Source organism: Bos javanicus, chromosome 15, assembly GCF_032452875.1.
Source record: "Bos javanicus breed banteng chromosome 15, ARS-OSU_banteng_1.0, whole genome shotgun sequence".
Taxonomy (NCBI): domain Eukaryota; kingdom Metazoa; phylum Chordata; class Mammalia; order Artiodactyla; family Bovidae; genus Bos; species Bos javanicus.
In genome coordinates, this window is record NC_083882.1 from 62,580,082 (window position 1) to 62,602,941 (window position 22,860).

Genomic DNA, 22,860 nt, shown 5'->3' on the forward strand with positions numbered 1-22,860 from the left:
GCCCTTGCACCACAGCTAGAGAAAGCCCTCACACCAAACAAAGACCCAGCACGACCAAATAAATAAATAATATAGAAAGAAATGGGCTCACACATTTAGAAAACAAAAATAAATGCATGGCATACTGTCAATCACATTACCTTCCTGCCAACCTCAGACACAGCCTTAGAATTCTCTGTGGAGTGTCTGGGTGCTTCCTACCAGTTAATGAGAATTTGAATTATGAGGGGAAATCCATTATAAGTCCACATTATGAAAATATAAACTTCTCAAGATTGTATTCAAGATTTATACCACCTAATCCAAGCCTACCTTTTTGGTCTGTGTCCTATGTGTGCATAAAACACTATATTCACCCGTGCTATGAGAACTGCTCTGTGTGAATTGCTTGTATATCTGCTGGTGATGCTTTTCACTTTTTCACCAACTCATCATTCTCCAAGTGTATATAATATGTAATTATCTAATTTCTTATATTTGTTTCCATAATACCACATGTATTTTAAAGTACTTTTATACATTGTTTTTAATTAGTTGGTAGTATAATTCTTTTGTCCACCAGAAAAAATTCTGTATAAGGCAGGGAGCTTGTTTTATTTTCTCTTGTATCTCTAGCACCTGTATTAATGCTGTTTATTCATTCAATCAGAAAATACTGTTTAAGCATCAACTGTATACCAAGTATAAAATGTGTTGTAATGGGTATATATTAAGCAGTGGTTAATTGTTCTAATTCAGATGGGAATGGTGTTTGAATAGTATCATTTTTAAGTGTGATTTAAGTGACTGTGAACAAACTACAAATTGGAGAGGGAATACTTGCAGCTCATAAAATAGAATAAGAAATAGTCTACCATCTCAACTTTTAAGAACAGAAAAAATTGTAAAGTACTATAGGTGGCTCTTAAACATAAGAACAAATGCCAAATTTCAGTTATAATAAAAGAAATGCAAATTAAAGCTAAATTAAAATTAATGCAAATTAAAACCTGCCATTTTTCTCTTACTAGATTGTCAATAATCTAAAACGTTTGGTAAGACATTAAATTAGCAAAGACAGGAAGAAACTAGTACTCTCATGCTTTGCTGGTAGAAATGTAAATAGCTTCCGTGGAAGGTAATTTGTCATTATCCTTCAAAATTACAAAAGCTTGTACCGTTTGACTTTTTTATTGGAAATTTAAATCATTAATATATTTACTCAGGTGTAAAATATGAATTTTACCTCAAACCTGTATATGAGGCATGTTTTTTTATAGCAAAAAATTAGAAATAGTCTAAATGTCCATAAGTAAGCAACTAGTTGGAAAAGGCAATGGCACCCCACTCCAGTACTTTTGCCTGGAAAATCCCATGGACAGAGAAGCCTGGTAGGCTGCAGTCCATGGGGTCATAAGAGTCGGACACGACTGAGCGACTTCACTTTCACTTCTCACTTTCATGCACTGGAGAAGGCAGTGGCACCCCACTCCAGTACTCTTGCCTGGAAAATCCCAAGGACGGAGGAGCCTGGTGGGCTGCAGTTCATGGGGTTGCGAAGAGTCGGACATGACTGAGCGACTTCACTTTTCACTTTCCTGCATTGGAGAAGGAAATGGCAACCACTCTAGTGTTCTTGCCTGGAGAATCCCAGGGACAGGGGAGCCTGGTGGGTTGCCGTCTATGGGATCACACAGAGTCAGACACGACTGAAGCGACTTAGCAGCAGCAAGCAACTAGTTAAATAAATTGTGGTAAATGTGTATGGTAGAAAATCATACATTTGTATTAAAAAGTGAAAGGAAGCTCAGCAGTCAGAAATTGTTGCAGAGATAGCTTAGAATGTGAATGAGAACTGGGTATAAGAGGCCAGAGTAAATGTAGTTGCTCTGCTTGGAAAATGTGAATTAATTTATAAGGATTAAAACAATGTAGGATTTACACTTGAGAACCCTAATGGCAAAAACTTCATGTAATCTGTAATCTGACAGATTCATTTAAGTAACTGGGCTTAAGGATGACTTTTGTAAAAAGTAACCGTATTTCTAATTTTTCTGCTGGTGTGTTCTGAAAGACATTAAGAATATAAACTCCAAGTTGAATTTGGTTTTTGTGTAAAGGTAGTATACCAATTCAGTTTTACTTTATATAAAATACTTGTATCTTCCATTTCCTTTTTTTTTAAACTCTTATCTTGGTTTTGGTCTTTTCATGGTCTCTTGAAGTGAAGTTGTCAGTGAAGATACGAGTAATTGAAACTAAGATTTTTCTTACTGCTTGTTGTGAAATCTGTTTCAGTTGGGGAGAAAATTCTTTATTTCTTTATAATTTTGGTTTCTTTCTGTATTGTAATTGCAGACACTCTTCCTACCCCCTTTTATATATGAGTAATACTGCTTATTCTGTTTTTTCCTTTTAGAGTATAGTGTGCTTGAAGTTGTTGCTATGGGAGTAAACTTCTGCGATGTTACACATTTACATGTAAACCTAAGTTTTCAAGGCTTAGAGCTTGAGTGTTTTAGATTTATGATTTTACAATGGTTTTCTCCAGATGATTTACTTTCCCATTTTCTTCAAGACTCCACTAAAATATCACTCTATTGGGAATGTCTTCCTTTGTCACTCTATATAAAATAAAACCACTCTCTCATACCCTTTCACCACCATATTTTTCTTCAGAGAACTTATCACCACTTAGCATATAGCATATCATCTATCTCCTCTGACTAGAGTGTGAGTCAGTGGGAGAAAAAGACTTTGACTGTTTGTTTTCCTGGTCTGTAGTAGGTGCTCAGTAGTTGTTTGTTGAATACATGAGTGAATGAATTATTTGGTGTGTAAATTAAATGTTAAAGTGAGTTAAGTTGCATTAATGAATACACACCAAGTAGCAGCTTATTTTGAATTTACACCTAGTGGACAAGCTTTCGTTTACTAGTATTTATAAGCAAGTTCTATCAAGTTTAGAAAAATAGAGTCATCTTCTGACTTTGCTTTTCTTTGAAATGTCACTAGCCTGTATATTTGCCTGTCACAGAAATTTTGTACATCATTTACCAAGACTGATAAACTTTGATGATCACTTGTCATTATCTACTTTATAAATCCAGACCTTATCTTGCCATTATCAGTATAAAAACAACAGTAAAACCCCGATTTTCTGTATTTTACTTGAGAAAAAATAGAGTTAATACTGCTATGAGTAAAGTTTAATCAAGTAATCCAAAACAAAATGTAACAGAAAGGCATTCTGTCGATTTTCAGAGATGCCTTTTAATATAAATTATCACTCAGTTCTAAGAATATAGTCCTATTCCCATTTAGGGAATGCAAAAAAGAATAAAAATCAGATCAGTCGCTCAGTCATGTCCGACTCAGGCCTCCCTGTCATCACCAACTCCCGGAGTTCACTGAGACTCACGTCCATCGAGTCAGTGATGCCATCCAGCCATCTCATCCTCTGTCGTCCCCTTCTCCTCCTGCCCCCAATCCCTCCCAGCATCAGAGTCTTTTCCAATGAGTCAACTCTTTGCATGAGGTGGCCAAAGTACTGGAGTTTCAGCTTTAGCATCATTCCTTCCAAAGAAATCCCAGGGCTGATCTCCTTCAGAATGGACTGGTTGGATCTCCTTGCAGTCCAAGGGACTCTCAAGAGTCTTCTCCAACACCACAGTTCAAAAGCATCAATTCTTCGGCACTCAGCCTTCTTCACAGTCCAACTCTCACATCCATACATGACCACAGGAAAAACCATAGCCTTGACTAGACGAACCTTTGTTGGCAAAGTAATGTCTCTGCTTTTGAATATGCTATCTAGGTTGGTCATAACTTTCCTTCCAAGGAGTAAGCGTCTTTTAATTTCATGGCTGCAGTCACCATCTGCAGTGATTTTGGAGCCCCCCAAAATAAAGTCTGACACTGTTTCCACTGTTTCCCCATCTATTTCCCATGAAGTGGTGGGACCGGATGCCATGATCTTCGTTTTCTGAATGTTGAGCTTTAAGCCAACTTTTTCACTCTCCACTTTCACTTTCATCGAGAGGCTTTTGAGTTCCTCTTCACTTTCTGCCATAAGGGTGGTGTCATCTGCATAGCTGAGGTGATTGATATTTCTCCCGGCAATCTTGATTCCAGCTTGTGTTTCTTCCAGTCCAGCATTTCTCATGATGTACTCTGCATATAAGTTAAATAAACAGGGTGACAATATACAGCCTTGACGTACTCCTTTTCCTATTTGGAACCAGTCTGTTGTTCCGTGTCCAGTTCTAACTGTTGCTTCCTGACCTGCATTCAAATTTCTCAAGAGGCAGATCAGGTGGTCTGGTATTCCCATCTCTTGAAGAATTTTCCACAGTTTATTGTGATCCACACAAAGGCTTTGGCATAGTCACTAAAGCAGAAATAGATGTTTTTCTTGAACTCTCTTGCTTTTTCCATGATCCAGCAGGTGTTGGCAATTTGATCTCTGGTCCCTCTGCCTTTTCTAAAACCAGCTTGAACATCTGGAAGTTCATGGTTCACATATTGCTGAAGCCTGACTTGGAAAATTTTGAGCATTACTTTACTAGCGTGTGAGATGAGTGCAATTATGCGGTAGTTTGAGCATTCTTTGGCATTGCCTTTCTTTGGGATTGGAATGAAAACTGACCTTTTCCAGTCCTGTGGCCACTGCTGAGTTTTCCAAATTTGCTGGCATATTGAGTGCAGCACTTTTACAGCATAATCTTTCAGGATTTGGAATAGCTCCACTGGAATTCCATCACCTCCACTAGCTTTGTTCATAGTGATGCTTTTTAAGGCCCACTTGACTTCACATTCCAGGATGTCTGGCTCTAGGTCAGTGATCACACCATCGTGATTATCTGGGTCATGAAGATCTTTTTTGTACAGTTCTGTGTATTCTTGCCATCTCTTCTTAATATCTTCTGCTTCTGTTAGGTCCATACCATTTCTGTCCTTTATTGAGCTCATCTTTGCATGAAATGTTCCTTTGGTATCTCTGATTTTCTTGAAGAAATCCGTAGTCTTTCCCATTCTGTTGTTTTCCTCTGTTTCTTTGCATTGATCGCCAAAGAAGGCTTTCTTATCTCTTCTTGCTATTCTTTGGAACTCTGCATTCAGATGTTTATATCTTTCCTTTTCTCCTTTGCTTTTCGCTTCCCTTCTTTTCACAGCTATTTGTAAGGCCTCCCAGACAGCCATTTTGCTTTTTTGCATTTCTTTTCCATGGGGATGGTCTTGATCCCTGTCTCCTGTACAATGTCACGAACCTTATTCCATAGTTCATCAGGCACTCTATCTATCAGATCTAGGCCCTTAAATCTATTTCTCACTTCCACTGTATAATCATAAGGGATTTGATTTAGGTCATACCTGAATGGTCTAGTGGTTTTCCCTACTTTCTTCAATTTAAGTCTGAATTTGGCAATAAGGAGTTCATGGTCTGAGCCACAGTCAGCTCCTGGTCTTGTTTATGCTGACTGTATAGAGCTTCTCCATCTTTGGCTGCAAAGAATATAATCAATCTGATTTCTGTGTTGACCATCTGGTGATGTCCCTGTATAGAGTCTTCTCTTGTGTTGTTGGAAGAGGGTGTTTGTTATGACCAGTGCGTTTTCTTGGCAAAATTCTATTAGTCTTTGCCCTGCTTCATTCCATATTCCAAGGCCAAATTTGCCTGTTACTCCAGATGTTTCTTGACTTCCTACTTTTGCATTCGAGTCCCCTATAATGAAAAGGACATCTTTTTGGGGTATTAGTTCTAAAAGGTCTTGCAGGTCTTCATAGAACCGTTCAACTTCAGCTTCTTCAGCGTTACTGGTTGGGGCATAGACTTGGATTACTGTGATATTGAATGGTTTGCCTTGGAAACGAACAAAGATCATTCTGTCATTTTTGAGATTGCATCCAAGTATTGCATTTCAGACTCTTTTGTTGACCATGATGGCCACTCCATTTCTTCTGAGGGATTCCTGCCCGCAGTAGTAGATATAATGGTCATCTGAGTTAAATTCACCCATTCCAGTCCATTTCAGTTCACTGATTCCTAGAATGTCGACGTTCACTCTTGCCATCTCTTGTTTGACCACTTCCAATTTGCCGTGATTCATGGACCTGACATTCCAGGTTCCTATGCAATATTGCTCTTTCCAGCATCGGACCTTGCTTCTATCACCAGTCACATCCACAGCTGCGTATTCCTTTTGCTTTGGCTCCATCCCTTCATTCTTTCTGGAGTTATTTCTCCACTGATCTCCAGTAGCATATTGGGCACCTACTGACCTGGGGAGTTCCTCTTTCAGTATCCTATCGTTTTACCTTTTCATACTGTTCATGGGGTTCTCAAGGCAAGAATACTGAAGTGGTTTGCCATTCCCTTCTCCAGTGGACCACATCCTGTCAAATCTCTCCACCATGACCTGCCCGTCTTGGGTTGCCCCACGGGCATGGCTTAGTTTCATTGAGTTAGACAAGGCTGTGGTCCTAGTGTGATTAGATTGACTAGTTTTCTGTGAGTATGGTTTCAGTGTGTTTGCCCTCTGATGCCCTCTTGCAACACCTACCGTCTTACTTGGGTTTCTCTTACCTTGGGTGTGGGGTATCTCTCCACGGCTGCTCCAGCAAAGCGCAGCCATTGCTCCTTACCTTGGACGAGGGGTATCTCCTCACCGCTACCCTTTCTGACCTTCAATGTGGGATAGCTCCTTTAGGCCCTCCTGCGCCCACGCAGCCACGGCTCCTTGGTCGTGGGGTTAGAATAAGAATATGTACACTTAAATAAATAACACTAGCTCAGTAAAGCATAAAGTAGTGCTTCTTCCCATTGGAGGGGTGTGTAGTTTGTAGATGCCAACTTTCCTTCATCCTATGATTTTGATTTTCTCTCCTATGTGGACACGTGTCCTTCTTTCCTATCAAATCATTAAACCAAACCTTGTTCCCTGTTCACCCCAAGGATTGATAAAAGTGAAAAAGTGTTAGTTGCTCAGTTGTGTCCACCTTTGCAAATCCATAGACTAGCCTGCCAGGCTCCTCTTTCCCTGGAGTTCTTTATGCAAGAATAAATACTGGAGTGGGTTGTCATTCCCTTCTCCAGGGAATCTTCCTGACCCAGGGATCAAACCAAGTCTCCTGATTCTGTACTGCCTGAACCACCAGGAGGCCCATGCCCTTCCAAGGATGATGGCCTACAGCCTATTCTGAGACTTAATTTTTTTTAATACTGTAGAGCTCTACTACCAAGGCTTAGAATGGCAATTTATAACAGCATATTAGATCTCTATTATATTAAATCCTCATTATACTTCGGCTTTCCATCTTAGTAGTTCAGCTACAACAGTCCAGTGATAGATATATACATGTTTTAGATGACAACAAATACCATTTTTCCAGGAGAGCAGTGTAATGGCAAAGGATAGTGATGGATCTTACAATCGTCTAGTGAATCATAACACAATAATAATAATTAATAATATTTGTTTAGTGCTTGATAATTTACTAGATATTCATTTCCAGTATTTCATTAGATTCTTACAATAGTCTGGTGAAATTGTTATTATTCACTCTGGTTTCTAATGATTGAACTGATGCTCAAAATGGTTTATAACTGCTTGGATTCTTGCTTTCTGTTATGCCGTACTGAGAAACAAGAAATGATAACACTAAGAAAATGTCTTGTTTGGACTGTTTTTTTTCTGGTGAAGCTCTTGTCTAAATTTTTGCTTTCTTTCTGACATATTCATGGTGAGGGAGGGTATTGTTTCGTTGCTCCTCTTGGAAACCTGTAGCATAGTCAATTTTTATTGAACCATTCCGTTTTACTCTCTTCCACAGCTGACAAAGTTAAAGGGTAGTTTATGAATGTGAATTAAGTGTTCATTATGTAAAACTATACCAAACTGAGTAAATAGTTATTGATTGGAATAGTTATTGATGATACTTTAATTTTTTTAGTGCATTTATTGTTTCAGGAAGTTGATAGTTTTTCATGGATTACCATTGTTATTATTAGATTTAGAGCATTCAGTGACCTTTTTAAAGGAAATATTTTAAGTCTTTATTTTACAATTCTAGAAGATTTCACAACATTTCAATCATCTGATGATCCGTTAACGCTCGGGGTGTCTTGGGTAGAAAAAAAAACTTAAAAAATTGTTTTTCTTGTAATAGTGTATTTATTTTTCATTTTTATTGCAGCATTAAAGTTTTTCATCAGTGATTAAATGTTTAATGTCTACCCTATAGATATTTTAGTTGCCATATCTAATCTTAATTTGTAAAAGAAGTAATAATTTAATTATAATTTTAAAATTTTCCAAATAAAATTTTACATTTTGATGAATTATTTGTGTTCTGTATGTAGACTGTCACAGCATGAAATCAATTTTCTGCCTTGATTCATCCCAAATCTCAGATTTCGATGACATTAATATTATAATTAGAAACATTGGTGTAGACGGCAACTTAAAAAGCATACTTTGCTTCTTGGCAATTTAGCATATTTCTGAGAGTGCATAGGACTTCAAGAACCTTCAGTCCACTAATAAATTTATTAACTTAAAAGAAGCGAAAAGTCTCTCTTTCTTTCTCTCTCCCCATGGCCAGTCCGCTAAAATAGATTATTCATGCTTATTTGATTCAGGTGGGCTTTTGCAAGCTTCCCTACTAGGCCTGGGAATGTGGTACATTGAGGCCTTTTCAGAGGCTTCTGACATGGACCAGGCTTTTATTGCATGGTGTTTCATTATTACCAGATCCCAGTCTCCACCCAGTTTGTAGGCGCTCCGCTTATTCTTTTGAATCAGGAGAGGTTATCACCTACCTTAATCCATGCAGCACTGTGGATTAAGGACACCAGTGTGCCCCAGGATTCTCAAAGAGGATCCTGGAAACTTCTTGTTTCTTCTTTTTTGCTGTCTTTACTAAATTCTATTGGGCCTTAGGGGGATTTGCATCTGAAATGGGCAACCTGGTGTTTTTCTCAATGAAGACATCAGATCAAAGTTCAGTTAGTCAAGGCCTTTCTAAAACTTTAAGGGGACTTGGACTTACACAATAAAAAGATGAGCTCTAGCAGAGATTGCAGTAAAAACATTTTGAACCATAATCCGGATAAAGAATAGATTATAGGCCAAAGAACAGACCTTGTTTAAATTGCTTTAGACTAATAACTTTACATTTAAAAACCTTATTCCCTCTTTTTAAGAAACAAATTTTAATGTGACATAATGTACGTGTTAGCAGTTTCGTGGCAAATGGATAAATCATGTTTTTGAAACCATACATCTGTATATATTGTATTGAAAAGATTAGATTAAGCCAATTGATAGGTCTTTTTTATTAATGAAAACAAATAGTACCTTATGGAGGAATGAAGAGCTATTCTGTATATCAAATGAATGACAAACCCCCAGACTCTGAATCTGAGAATAGTGTTTCTACTAGACTTTAATTTTTTTTAATTCGGTATTACTGTATAATTTGATGTTTGTGGGGGTTTAATTTAATATGAATTCATGAAGTCTTAAAATGCAGACACGTAGTGGCAAGCGAATGTCTCTTTCTTCTCTGGATTACAAAATTGCCTCTTACTTAGTGACATAAGCTAAGAACCTACCCTGTGCAGTGCCTCGGTTTCTATAAATAGTACCTAATTTTGTTGAGTGTTCTAAAATTTTTGTGTTTTGTAGCATTCAAGATAGTGAAAATTAAGGAAATAAAGATCAGAGATTTTATTAGAAACTGTTGCCATGCAGAGTCCGTTAGTAGTTCAACTTTGGATAAAGGTATATTTGGATAGAGATATATTTCAAATTTGTTATATATTTTTTTAATGTAGTAAGTCTATATATATCAGTTCTTCCATATTTGAATTAAAATGCATAAATATATCAGTATCTTGCTGAATGTAGGATAAGTAAATTACAGTTTGAAGAAAATAAATTTTTAACAACCAGTGTGGATTTTCTTATCAGGCTGGACCAGTATCATCTTCAAGATTTGGTCACTATTATGATATATCAAAAAGGATACCACAAGAACTCATTGAGACCTCAAAGTGGCATGGATTTTTTCTCCCAGAAAAAATATCATCAGCTTTTAATGTAGAATCCTGGTAAGTTAATGATTTCAATTCTGATTTCAAAGGTTAGTAAAATACATTTTTACCACAGTCTTTGAAAGAATGCCTATTTAAAGGAACAAATCCTAATAAATATTAGTTTTCTAAGTAATATGTAACCTTAATGTTTTATGTTATTTCATTATATGTGATTTTTCTAATCCTGTAACTGTTGGACCTATCATTACTCTTTAATTTGCAACTTGACAAATCTGGATACCAAATTTGTAATAACTACTGTTTATTTTCAATAAAATGTGAAATAATTCAGTAATAGGATCTTTCAGCCCCAAATGCACAAGATACATAAATTTTGCTTATTGATAGTAATATAGCAGTGAAAATGGTATAAAATCATGCTGTTGCTCCATGTTTTTGATACATAATAAACCAACACAACATATTCATACTGCTGCTGCTGCTACTAAGTCACTTCAGTCGTTTCCGACTCTGTGTGACCCCATAGACGGCAGCCCACCAGGCTCCCCCGTCCCTGGGATTCTCCAGGCAAGAATACTGGAATGGGTTGCCATTTCCTTCTCCAGTGCATGAAAGTGAAAGTGAAGTCGCTCAGTCGTGTCCGACTCTTAGCGACCCCATGGACTGCAGCCTCCAGGTTCCTCCGTCCATGGGATTTTTTCCAGGCAAGAGTACTGGAGTGGGGTGCCATTGCCTTCTCCAATTCATACTGCTACTAACTTTATTAAGGCAAAACTCTGAAAATTAAATACTTGACATTGAATACTTTCTAAAGTATTAGGACTTTAAGAAGAGCAAACCAGTCAGTCCTAAAGGAAATTAATCCTGAATATTAATTGGAGGGACTGATGCTGAAGCTGAAGCTCCAATACTTTGGCCACCTGATGCGAAGAGTTGACTCATTAGAAAAGACCCTGATGCTGGGAAAGACTGAAGGCAAGAGGAGAAGGGAGAGGATGAGATGGTTGGATGGCATTACCAGTTCAATGGACATGAATTTGAGCAAGCTCCAGGAGATGGTGAAGGACAGGGAAGCCTGTGTGCTGCAGTCCATGGGGTTGCAGAGAGTCAGACATGACTGAGCGACAGAACAATAAAGAAATACTTAATTTTAATTCATACTGCTTGCAGTTGAATCAAGGGAAGGTTTTCACAGAATAGGTTGTTGCTTCACAGAATAGGTTGTTCTCTTTTACACTGTAAAACCATTATTTTCAAAACGAAATGAGTTATTAAATGTTGATGTATGATTTAAAAATCTAGAGTCTCTTTCCCAGAAATATTGCCTGAGAGTTTAGTGAAGACTATTCCATTTATTTGATTTTATTGATTATACTAGTTTCTAATTTTTGTCATTCACTGAACCAGACATACATATACACATACTTGGGAAATAGAGTAAAATAGTGTCTCCATGATTTCTCAAAAAGTAAATCATAAAACCCAGATTCAAAGTCGGTTCTTTCTGATTTAAAAATCTCTGTTAGCAGTAATGCTATTCTGTCTCCATTCATGGAGTGCTTAGGGAATTGAAAAATGTACATTAATTATGATGTAAATACATGAAAGAAGATATAGTGTTACTTTTGTAATTAAAAAAAAATTAAAGATGAAACCTTTTAAGCCAGAAAATACAAAGTGGTTTTTATTCACTTAGCAACTAAAGTGGTGGGAAATTAACATTTGTCAATTAACCTGATCAATATCAGGTAATATTCCAGGCATTAGACCATGGGCTATCTCATTTATCCTCCAAACAACCCTACAAGAGAAGCAGTATTATCTGCACTTTGTAGGAAACTTGAGGTCAAAGACACTGAACAGCTTTACCACTGTTTAAGTCTGTGAGTGAGTAAAGCTGACACCAAACCCAAGTATCCAAAACCCCCTGCTCTCTTTTCTTTACCAGGCTGTCTCCATTTACTGCTGCAGTAAATGTATAACCCAACAAGAAGCTGGGCACCAGAAAAATTATACCTTGATTAGATATGGGGATGTAGTTTTTTAAATATATTTTAAGAATATTTTTGAGAACTAACAGTTTTACATGGAACAGGAAAATTTATAGATTTTAATTATCAAGGCAGTATTTCATTTCATAGTAGTTAACTGATAATTCATTTATTTCATATTAAACTTAAATGCTTAATTAAATGTAATTAAACTTTAAACATGTAATTAAATTAATTTTGAAAATGGGTACTTTACCATGTGAGATTTATTTTATGAAAAGCATGTGCTCATTTCACTAAAATGAACTTTACTGGTTCATTTATAAAACAATAAAGCTAAGCCTTACACTTGTCCATACTTTTCCTATAATTAAGACTAGACGATATGGCTGTGTCTATCATGTATGAGGATATAATGTATAATTTTATAATTTCTAAAGGCGCTGTTGAAACCTATAAAGTTTTTTCTTTACAGTAAGAAGAACTGAAGGCCATTTGAAATCTATAATAACTAAAATTACTGGTATATTTGCCAATGGAAAATGTTCATACCTACAGTTTAAACTTTCAAAATAAAGCCTGGTTGTAGAATCTTGAAATGTATTACAATAATATTGCCTAGATAATTTTGTTTTGGTATTTTACTGTTATAAATCTGGTCACCTCAAACATAAAACAATAGAAAAACTGATTTTGAGAATAATTCTAAAACAGTTTACAGTTTGTTTTTTTTTAATTTGATGTTGTTTTGAGGTAAGCTTTGCTAATAGGTATGTCCAAGCACAGTTCTTTTCTCTACTAGAAAGATATTGTAATTCTTTATTATTTATTCATGAATCTACTAACATACTGCTTAACCTACTATTATAGACTGAATGTTAGTATTCATCCCATCCACCTCCCCTGCCAAATGCATATGTTGAAACCCTAATCCCCAAAATTTGGAGATAGGGCATTTGGGAGTTAGTTAGATGAGACCTAGGTTTGATCCCTGGGTTGGCAAGATCCCCTGGAGAAGGGAAAGGTGACCCATTCCAGTATTCTGGCCTGGAGAATTTCATGGACTGTATAGTCCATGAGGTCGCAAAGACTCAGACATAACTGAGCGACTTTCACTCACTTAGATGATGTCTTGAGGGTGGGGCCCTCGTGTGATAGGATGGTGACCTTGAAAAAGAAAGAGAGACACTGAGTTCTCCACTCTCTCCTTGAGTAAACACCCAGGAAAAGCCATGTGAGCTCACAGCGAGAAGGTGACCATCTGCAACCCAACACTAACCCTGACTCTCACCAGACATCAACCCTGCTGGCACCATGATCTTGGACTTCTAGTCTCCAGAACAGCAATAAAATTAATTCCTGTTGTTTAAGCCACCCAATATTTTGTTCTAGTACCCCAAGCCAACTAATTTACCCACTATATTGTAAAGTGGTACTTTTTAAATTATAAATATATTGGATCTTTAATACTGAGTTTACATACAGTTGGTAGTAAATAATTGATTTTGTTTTCATGTGTTTTTTTTTTGAAATTCAAGATTTTACTTTTACATATCTATGCTAACAGTAGCTGCTGCTGCTGCTGCTAAGTCGCTTCAGTTGTGTCTGACTCTGTGTGACCCCATAGATGGCAGCCCACCAGGCTCTGCCATCCCTGGGATTCTCCAGGCAAGAACACTGGAGTGGGTCGCCATTTCCTTCTCCAATGCATGAAAGTGAAAAGGGAAAGTGAAGTCGCTCAGTCGAGTGTGACTCTTCATGACCCCATGGACTGCAGCCTACCAGGCTCTTCCATCCATGGGATTTTCCAGTCAAGAGTACTGGAGTGGGGTGCCATTGCCTTCTCCAACAATAGCTAGTAGTAGCTAAAAGTTTTGTATTAACTAGAATGAACTAAATTCTAAGAGAACTAGTTATCTTTCTGGGAGAATTTCTAGGAGAAAAACAGTGGAAAGTGGATAGGATACTATTTACAATTTTAGCAGTCATTTCATTTTTCTTATCCTGCAAAGTCTCTTTACCATAGTAAGTGAAACTTCTAGATAAACCTCTGTAGTATTTTCATAGACAGATCATAGCTGTGTGTTCCCCATATGTTCCTGCTGCTGCTGCTGCTAAGTCGCTTCAGTCATGTCCGACTCTGTGCGACCCCATAGACGGCAACCCACCAGGCTCCACTGTCCCTGGGATTCTCCAGGCAGGAACACTGGAGTGGGTTGCCATTTCCTTCTCCAATGCAGGAAAGTGAAAACTGAAAGGGAAGTCTCTCAGTCGTGTCCGACTCTTTGCGACCCCATGGGCTGCAGCCCACCAGGCTCCTCCATCCATGGGATTTTCCAGGCAAGAGTGCTGGAGTGGGGTGCCATTGCCTTCTCTGCCATATGTTCCTACTAATATTCCTTTGTTTGCACTTTTGTCAAAACACTAATTTCATTACACTTAATTATTTGTTTTGTCTACATTCTTATGTTCCCACCAGGCTTTGGAAATCCTTGAGGAAAAGTTATAATTTTTTTTCATCTATTTATTGTCTGAATCTAGGACACAAGTATTAAGTTGATAGTCAATGAATTAGTGAATCAAAGCATAAAATATAGTTATAACTCAGATTAACTGTAGTCCTGTTCTTAGCACAGAGATTTAGTGGGATGAAACCAATAACTGAAACATAGCCATGTAAGAGTATATTTTATTTCAAAAATACAGATTTTTCTCTTAGATTGAGAAGCAGAGAACCATAGTATATTTAGAAGTTATAAGTAGAAAATTTACTCACGAAAAAGGAATTTTGGAAGAGAGCTTCTAGGTGAGATTAAAGGTGCATAACAGAATCATAAAGTTACAGAATTAGACTATAAACTACTCTATTCGAAGGATATATAATAAATGATATAATGATATAAATCTCGGAGCTAAAGAAAATCAAAGATATAAGTGTGAGGAGGAATTTTATCTACCTGTTTATCTGCTGGTGATATAATTAAAGTAAAAAGATGCTATCTGAAACTGTAGAGAGAGAACTATTATCCTGAACCTCATTTTGACCAATGAAGAGAAATGACTTGCTTATATGTTTACCTTTCTTTCTTCTTTCTGTTCTTCAAGGGGGCCTTTGGATACATGGAATTTAATTGATCATTCTAGCATTCTAGCATGCTATTTTCATTGGTTGTTTTGGTATCTTCCACCTTATTCCCACATTCCTAATCCCAGTCATCTTGCCCATAGATGTACTCTCTCTTAGTTATATATTTTATGTATATTCTTTCATATTTCTAGTCTTCCTTCAATAAAGCAGTTGTTGACCCTTGTCTCCCTTGTCTCTTTCCAACAATTGTCTCTCTCCAGTTGTTGACCCTTTCTCTGTCCCACTCCCTATATTCAATCTATCGGTAAATCCTGTCAACTATATCTTCAGTATATCCAGATCCTGATCACTTCTTGCATCCCTTACCTCCACCATGCTAAACCTAAGTCACCCATATTTCTTGCCAGGACTCTTGGCATAGCCTCCTAATTAATCTTTCTCCCTGCTTTTTGGTGGCTCCTATTTTTGTGTCCAAAGCAGCCCTCATGAACTTTTTCACATAGTACTGTCCAATAGCACTTTCTTCAAGGATGGAAATTTTCTATGCCTGTACTGTCCAAAATAGCAGCCACAAGCCACATGCAACTAATAATGAGTATTTTCAATATGACATTGAAATTTTTGTTTTATTAGTTCAAGTGTAAGTAGCTATGTGTGACTTCAGTTCAGTTGCTCAGTTATCTCCAACTCTTTGCAACCTCATGGACTACAGCATGACAGCCTTCCCTGTCCATCACCAACTCCTGGAGTTTACTCAAACTCATGTCCATTGAGTCGGTGATGCCATCCAGCCATCTCATCCTCTGTCATCCCCTTCTCCTCCCACCTTCAATCTTTCCCAGCATCAGGGTCTTTTCAAATGAGTCACTTTGTCCCATTAGGTGGCCAAAGTATTGGAGTTTCATCTTCAGCATCAGTCCTTCCAATGAATATTCAGGACTGATTTCCTTTAGGATGGACTGGCTGGATCTCCTTGCTGTCCAAGAAACTCTCAAGAGTCTTCTCCAACACCACAGTTCAAAAGCATCAATTCTTAGGCACTCAGTTTTCTTTATAGTCCAACTCTCACATCCATACATGACTATTGGAAAAAACACAGCTTTGACTAGATGGACCTTTGTTGGCAAAATAATGTCTCTGCTTTTTAATATGCTGTCTAGATTGGTTATAACTTTCCTTCCAAGGAGCAGTTGCCTTTTAATTTCATGGCTGCAGTCACCATCTGCAGTGATTTTGGAGCTCAGGAAAATAAAGTCTGTCACTGTTTCCATTGTTTCCCCATCTATTTGCCATGAAGTGATGGGACCAGATGCCATGATCTTAGTTTTCTGAATGCTGAGTTTTAAGCCAACTTTTTCACTCTCCTCTTTCACTTTCATCAAGAGGCTCTTTAGTTCTTCTCTTTCTGCCATAAGTGTGGTGTCATCTGCATATCTGAGGTTACTGATATTTCTTTTGGCAATCTTGATTCTAGCTATGTTTCATCCAGTCCAGCATTTCTCATGATGTATTTTGCATATAAGTTAAATAAGCAGGATGACAGTACACCTTGACGTACACCTTTCCCAATTTGGAACCAGTCTGTTGTTCCATGTCCAGTTCTAACTGTTGCTTCTTGACTTGCATACAGATTTCTGAGGAGGCAGGTCAGTTGGCCTGGTATCCCCATCTCTTCAAGAATTTTCCACAGTTTGTTGTGATCCACACAGTCAAAGGCTTTGGCATAGTCAATAAAGCAAAAGTAGATGTTTTTCTGGAACTCTCTTGCTTTTTCAATGATCCAACAGATGTTAGCAATTTGTTTTCTGATTCCTCCGCCTTTTCCAAATCCAGCTTGAACATCTGGAAGTTCACGGTTCACATACTGTTGAAGCCTGGCTTGAAGAATTTTGAGCATTATGTTGCTAGCATGTGAGATGAGTGCAATTGTGCTATAGTTTGAACATTCTTTGGCTTTGCCTTTCTTTGGGATTGGAATGAAAACTGACTTTTTGCAGTCCTGTGGCGACTGCTGAGTTTTCCAAATTTGCTGGCATGTTGAGTGCAGCACTTTCACAGCATCATCTTTTAGGATTTGAAATTGCTCAACAAATTCCATCACCTCCACTAGGTTTGTTCATAATGATGCTTCCCAAGGCCAACTTGATTTCTCATTCCATGTGTGACAAGTACTGTCTTATTAGACAGTACAGTTTCACAGCATTCAGATCAGATCAGATCAGTCGCTCAGTCGTGTCCGACTCTCCGCGACCCCATGAATCGCAGCACGCCAGGCCTCCCTGTCCATCACCAACTCCCGGAGTTCACTGAGACTCACGTCCATCGAGTCAGTCATGCCATCCAGCCATCTCATCCTCTGTCGTCTCCTTCTCCTCCTGTCCCCAATCCCTCCCAGCATCAGGGTCTTTTCCAAAGAATCAGCTCTTCGCATGAGGTGGCCAAAGTACTGGAGTTTCAGCTTTAGCATCATTCCTTCCAAAGAAATCCCAGGGCTGACCTCCTTCAGAATGGACTGGTTGGATCTCCTTTCACTCCAAGGGACTCTCAAGAGTCTTCTCCAACACCACAGTTCAAAAGCATCAATTCTTCGGCACTCAGCCTTCTTCACAGTCCAACTCTCACATCCATACATGACCACAGGAAAAACCATAGCCTTGACTAGATGGACCTTTGTTGGCAAAGTAATGTCTCTGCTTTTGAATATGCTATCTAGGTTGGTCATAACTTTCCTTCCAAGGAGTAAGCGTCTTTTAATTTCATGGCTGCAGTCACCATCTGTAGTTGATCTTGGAGCCCAGAAAAATAAAGTCTGACACTGTTTCCACTGTTTCCCCATCTATTTCCCATGAAGTGGTGGGACCGGATGCCATGATCTTCATTTTCTGAATGTTGAGCTTTAAGCCAACTTTTTCTCTTATCACTCCTCTGGCTCAAACCTTTAATGACATCCCATCTCACCCAGAATAAAAAACCTATATGCAAACAGAGATCCACAAGGTCTACATGTCCTTACCTAATCTGGTTCCTTGCTGCCTCTCTGATCTCTGATATCATTGTGGTTGTGGAAAGAGTAAAGGGAATATCAAGAATGCTTTTAGACATGAGAACTAGGATAGTGCCATTTACAGGTGTAAGTAAGCATAACCATATATCTAACAATATTTATTGAACACCTTCTCTGGCGTGAATACCTTGTATGCTCCTGAGTACCTTTTATGAGTGTAGAATCATGTTAAGCACTAGGTTTATTGTAGTAAACTGTTATCCTTGACCATTTATAGCATAAGAAAGCATAATTAAAAATATTTTTTTTTAGAATCAGTTCAGTTTAGTTCAGTCACTCAGTTGTGTCCGACTCTTTGCGACCCCATGAATCTCAGCAGCATGCCATGCCTCCCTGTCCATCACCATCTCCCAGAGTTCACTCAAAGTCACATCCATCAAGTCGGTGATGCCATCCAGCCATCTCATCTTCTGTCGTCCCCTTCTCCTCCTGCCCCCAATCCCTCCCAGCGTCAGGGTCTTTTCCAATGAGTCAACTCTTTGCATGAGGTGGCCAAAGTACTGGAGTTTCAGCTTTAGCATCATTCCTTCCAGAGAAATCCCAGGGCTGATCTCCTTCAGAATGGACTGGTTGGATCTCCTTTCACTCCAAGGGACTCTCAAGAGTCTTCTCCAACATCACAGTTCAAAAGCATCAATTCTTCAGCACTCAGCTTTCTTCACAGTCCAACTCTCACATCCATACATGACCACTGGAAAAACCATAGCCTTGACTAGATGGACCTTTGTTGGCAAAGTAATGTCTCTGCTTTTCAATAGGCTATCCAAGTTGGTCATAACTTTCCTTCCAGGGAGTAAGCATCTTTTAATTTCATGGCTGCAGTCACCATCTGCGGTGATTTTGGAGCCCTAAAAGATAAAGTCTGAGACTGTTTCCACTGTTTGCCCATCTATTTCCCATGAAGTGATGGGACCGGATGCCATGATCTTCGTTTTCTGAATGTTGAGCTTTAAGCCAACTTTTTCACTCTCCACTTTCACTTTCATCAAGAGGCTTTTGAGTTCCTCTTCACTTTCTGCCATAAGGGTAGTGTCATCTGCATTTCTGAGGTTATTGATATTTCTCCCGGCAATCTTGATTCCAGCTTATGCTTCTTCCAGTCCAGCGTTTCTCATGATGTATTCTGCATATAAGTTAAATAAGCAGGGTGAAAATTAGAATAAGAAAGTAAAATTTTAAAAAAATTAATAAAATAAGAAGGGACTTCACTGGTGGTCCAGTGATTAAGACCGCACTTCCAGCACAGGGGGGCACAGGTTCAGTCACTGGTCGGGGAACTAAGATCACACATGCCGTGGGGCACAGCCAAAAAGAAACAAGTAAACAGATAAAGATCTCGTTATGAATTGTGATAAGTAGTATAAAGACAAAGAACACTCTCCATACACTGAGGGGAGGGGGGGAATAAACTTTATGTTCTTTTAGGATGAGGCCTTTCTAAAGACCTAAACCTGAGACTTGAAAAAAAATCATAAGAAGAAAAAAGTGGTCTTACAGAGAGCACTAAGCCAAGAAGTTTTCTTGGCTTAGGGAACAGCAGGTGTACTAGGAAAGGAAAGTAACTGGTGTTTTCAAGTACCTGAAAAGCCTAGTTGTTGAAATAGAGTGAGTGATAACAAGTGTTACAAAGATGAGTTCTGAGAAATAGGGTTGATGAGTTCAGAGAAGTAGGCAGGTGTCGTACCATGCTTTAAAAATTTATTCATGAAGGGATATAGGTAGAAGCAGTTTCTACCTATATTCCCTGGGCTTCCCATGGGGAATATATATATAGGGCTTCCCAGGTGGCTTGACAGTAAAGACTCTGCCTGCTAAAGCAAGAGACATGGGTTCGATCCCTGGGTCAGGAAGATCCCCTGGAGAAGGACTGCAGCCCACTCCAGTATTCTTGCCTGGAAAATCCCATGGCCAGAGGAGCCTGATGGGCTGTAGTCCATAGGGCTGCAAAGAGTCAGACACAACTTAGTGACTAAACAGCAATAGCAGTCCTGTTTATATAAAACTTTATATAGCTTTTCCGAAATTCTTTTCTAACAAAAACTCAGTACACATTAACTTAGGTTCTTAAATGTACTTAGTGATATTTGGTCGAAAAAACTCATGAAAGTCTGGAAGCTAAATGCTCGTCTTACACTATGAGATTCAGTATGTATATACATCAGTATTGGAAAGGTTATGAGTGAAATGCCAGAATTAAATAAATAGTCGTAATAACTCTGTTTATGTTTGTTTATTGGTAAAATACTCTTCAGAATCAAACATTTTTATCATCATGCTTCCTAACATCCCGCAGTAATTTTTCTCAGTAAAGAAAGAGGGATTGATATAGACCAGTATCTGAAAGAACATTCGTCAAATTGTTAACAATGTTTACCTTTGAGTGGTGGATTTTGGGGGGTTTTTTTCCTATCCCTTCTATGTTTTATATGTTTGAATTTTTATGATGAAAACATTTTTTTCATAAAGGAAAGGGATTTCAAATAAGTGTGTAAAGTCTAACCCTTTGGGGTTAATATAATGAAATCTTTATATCTCATATCAAACTATATTTCCAAAGAGTTAAAGATTTAAATACAATAAATTAAATTATAAAAGTAATAGAAGAAAATTAAAGAGAGTGTTCCCTAGTGGCTCAGAGGATAAAGCATCTGCCTGCCATCTGGGAGACCCGGGTTCAATCCCTGGGTTGGGAAGATCCCCTGGAGAAGGAAATGGCAACCCACTCCAGTATTCTTTCCTGGAGAATCCCATGGACAAAGGAGCCTGGTGGGCGACAGTCCACAGGGTTGCAAAGAGTCAGACACGACTGAGTGAGTTCACGAGTTCACTAAAAAGAATGTTTAAAATCTTGGAGTGGGGAAATAGCAAACAGTATATCTAGTGATTCTCTTTGGAGGAATCAGAACTCTTTGGAGAAATCTTTGATTCAAAGGAAAGAAAACAATAAATCTGTAACATTTTTTTATTCTTAGATGTGCTTGAAGAATGATGAGGGCATGTCAAAAAGATAAGAAGCCAGCTCAAAAGAACTCCCACTGGCCAAAGAAAAGACAATTTGAGCATCAAAATAAATAAATATAGTAATGGATTGTAACCCATTTAATAAAACAGGAAGTCTTGAATATTTATAGACAAAAATTAACAAATAAATACATTATTAACAAACAAGATATTTACATACCCTCAAAGTACCTTGCCACAAAATACTGATGACTAAGAAGGGGACAATATAATTTTATGGTGGAGAAGCCTGGTAGACATCACCTTAATCAAATTAAGATCACCAGTAATGGGGCAAATTGAAGTTATGTATCCCCTGATAGCATGAAATAAAAAGAACTCAGCAATACTTCTGTGATATTCCTACCAGGTATTCATAATGTAAACATACCCATGAGGAAACATCAGACAAACCCAAGTTGGGAACGTTCTACCAAATGGCTGGCCTGGAATCCTTAAGTGTCAAGATTATAAAAGTCAAGAAAAACGTGAGGAATTTGTAGGTTAAAGGAGGCTGAAGAGACAATTTAGATGTAACACATGATTCTGAATTCAATCCTTTTGCGATGAAGGATGGTACTAGCACAGGTGGCAAAACTTGAATGGGATCTGAAGATTTGGTGGTAGTATCCAATTTCCTAATTATATCAATATCCTAAGTCAGATGGCTATATTATTGTTATATAGGGGAATGTTTTTGTTTGTAGGAATCATACCCCAAGAAGTGATGAGTCATCATGTCAGCAACATATTCTCCAGTGAAATAGAGAATAAAGATTTTTGTTTTATGTATACAACTTTTCTATAAATTTGAGATTGTTTCAGAATTTTTAAAAGTAAAAATATATGTATATATAGATATATATACTTATACATATTTAGTAAATTAAAGCCATTTTTAAATTAGTAAGAACAAGTTGAGTACCCTAATACAAAATGGGCAGAAGAAATCAAGAGGCTGTTCTCAAAAAAGATATAGAAATAGCTAAAATAAGGCTAACTAGTAATCAAAGAAATATAAGCAAAAACCAAAGAAATACCAATTTTTCAGCTATTAAATATTTAAAATGATAATGTGTTGTGTTAAAGATAGTGTAGAGAAACAAATGTCACTCATCTTAATTGTACAAGTGTGCATTGTTAAAACAGTTCTAGGAAAGTGTGTCAAAAGTGAGAGTGTACGTTACCATTGTTGCCATCATCCCATTTATAGGAATCAGTAAAATTACTTCTTCTTTGGGAAAAAAATAAAACTACTTCAGCTAATTTTTCAATCTGGACAATCAGCTCTCTTTTCCCTATCCCATTCTTTCCTTTGAGAAAAACACATTTGGAGTTCAATTTCTCCTGATATATAGACTATTAAAAGACTTAACAAGTGAAAACACTTACTAAGATTGTTTACAAAAAAATACATGCACCTCAATCTACATAGTGAAATTATTTCCAATAACCAAGATATGAAAGCAAGCTAAGTGTCCATTAACAGAAAAGTGGATAAAGAAGATATGATATACATATACAATGAAATATTACTTAGTCATTGAAAAATGGAATTTTGCCATTTGCAACATCATGGATGGACCTGGAGAGTATTATGCCTAGTGAAATAAGTCAGAGAAAGACAAATACTATGTTATCACTTATGCATGGGATCTAAAAAATAAAATGAATGAAT

The 22,860-nt window shown here is 37.7% G+C and overlaps 1 protein-coding gene across 3 annotated transcripts in view; it reads left to right on the forward strand.

Moving 5' to 3' along the window:
- ELP4 (elongator acetyltransferase complex subunit 4) overlaps nucleotides 1–22,860 on the forward strand; it is a 257,046-nt gene that overhangs the window by 72,408 nt on the left and 161,778 nt on the right. For all 3 annotated transcript variants that reach the window (XM_061381018.1, XM_061381019.1, XM_061381017.1), the window contains exon 5: nucleotides 9,954–10,093. In XM_061381018.1, the coding sequence (XP_061237002.1) occupies nucleotides 9,954–10,093 (140 nt within the window). The remainder of the gene's footprint in view (nucleotides 1–9,953; nucleotides 10,094–22,860) is intronic.